The sequence below is a fragment of the Physeter macrocephalus genome, unplaced genomic scaffold (assembly GCF_002837175.3).
Source record: "Physeter macrocephalus isolate SW-GA unplaced genomic scaffold, ASM283717v5 random_10677, whole genome shotgun sequence".
NCBI classification, from domain to species: Eukaryota; Metazoa; Chordata; class Mammalia; order Artiodactyla; family Physeteridae; genus Physeter; species Physeter macrocephalus.
In genome coordinates this window covers 1-612 of record NW_021155956.1, presented here as the reverse complement: position 1 = coordinate 612, position 612 = coordinate 1, and the positions used below count along the sequence as shown (strand labels likewise).

Genomic DNA, 612 nt, shown 5'->3' with positions numbered 1-612 from the left:
TCTTGAAAACTCACAACAACATGAAAACCCGGGGCATGTGTGCGGCAGGCCCAGCAGGTGACCACCACCCATCTAATAACAGATTTGTGTTGAGTTTTAAACTCCTCGGTGCGTGGGGACCAAGACGACTCTTCTTCCCCTGGGATTTTTGATGTGATTATGATCAACTAATGATGTAGACATACTGCAGTCCTTCAGCTGCTGCCGCTGTTGTTTGTGCTGTCACAATCAGACAACTCTCACGCCGGCGATGCCCTGGAGGGCGTACCTGCCCTTCCTCCTACAGACTCTTCATGCTTCACGCAGAGGCAGCAGCACACAGCAGCCTCCCTTGCTACTGCAGCAACACAAGGAAGCTGTTGCTTCCACGGCGTAGCAATACCAAACAGCAGTAGTAACAGCGCACGCGGAGAGACTCACTTGTAGTACTTGTCAGTGTATTTTTCTCGGATGGTCTGCATCAAACCCTCGTCGAGCTTCACATTGCACAGCGAGGCGCAGAGCATCACCAGCACGTACATGCGATCTACGGACTTGTTCATCGTCGCCTGCTGGTAGGTGTGCGTTGACAAGTAGCTGCGCTGTCTAGAAACAAAGATCAGCAGCTGGCTC

At 52.1% G+C, this 612-nt stretch overlaps 1 protein-coding gene across 1 annotated transcript in view; it reads right to left on the bottom strand.

Moving 5' to 3' along the window:
- The window catches only part of LOC114485913 (eukaryotic translation initiation factor 3 subunit L-like), a gene marked incomplete at its 3' end in the record, with an annotated part of 1,508 nt that extends 904 nt beyond the window's left edge, over nt 1–604 (bottom strand). Inside the window, exon 1 of the mRNA XM_028487707.2 lies at nt 421–604. Within this exon, the coding sequence (XP_028343508.1) occupies nt 421–542 (122 nt within the window). The remainder of the gene's footprint in view (nt 1–420) is intronic.
- Nucleotides 605–612: the final 8 nt, after the last annotated feature.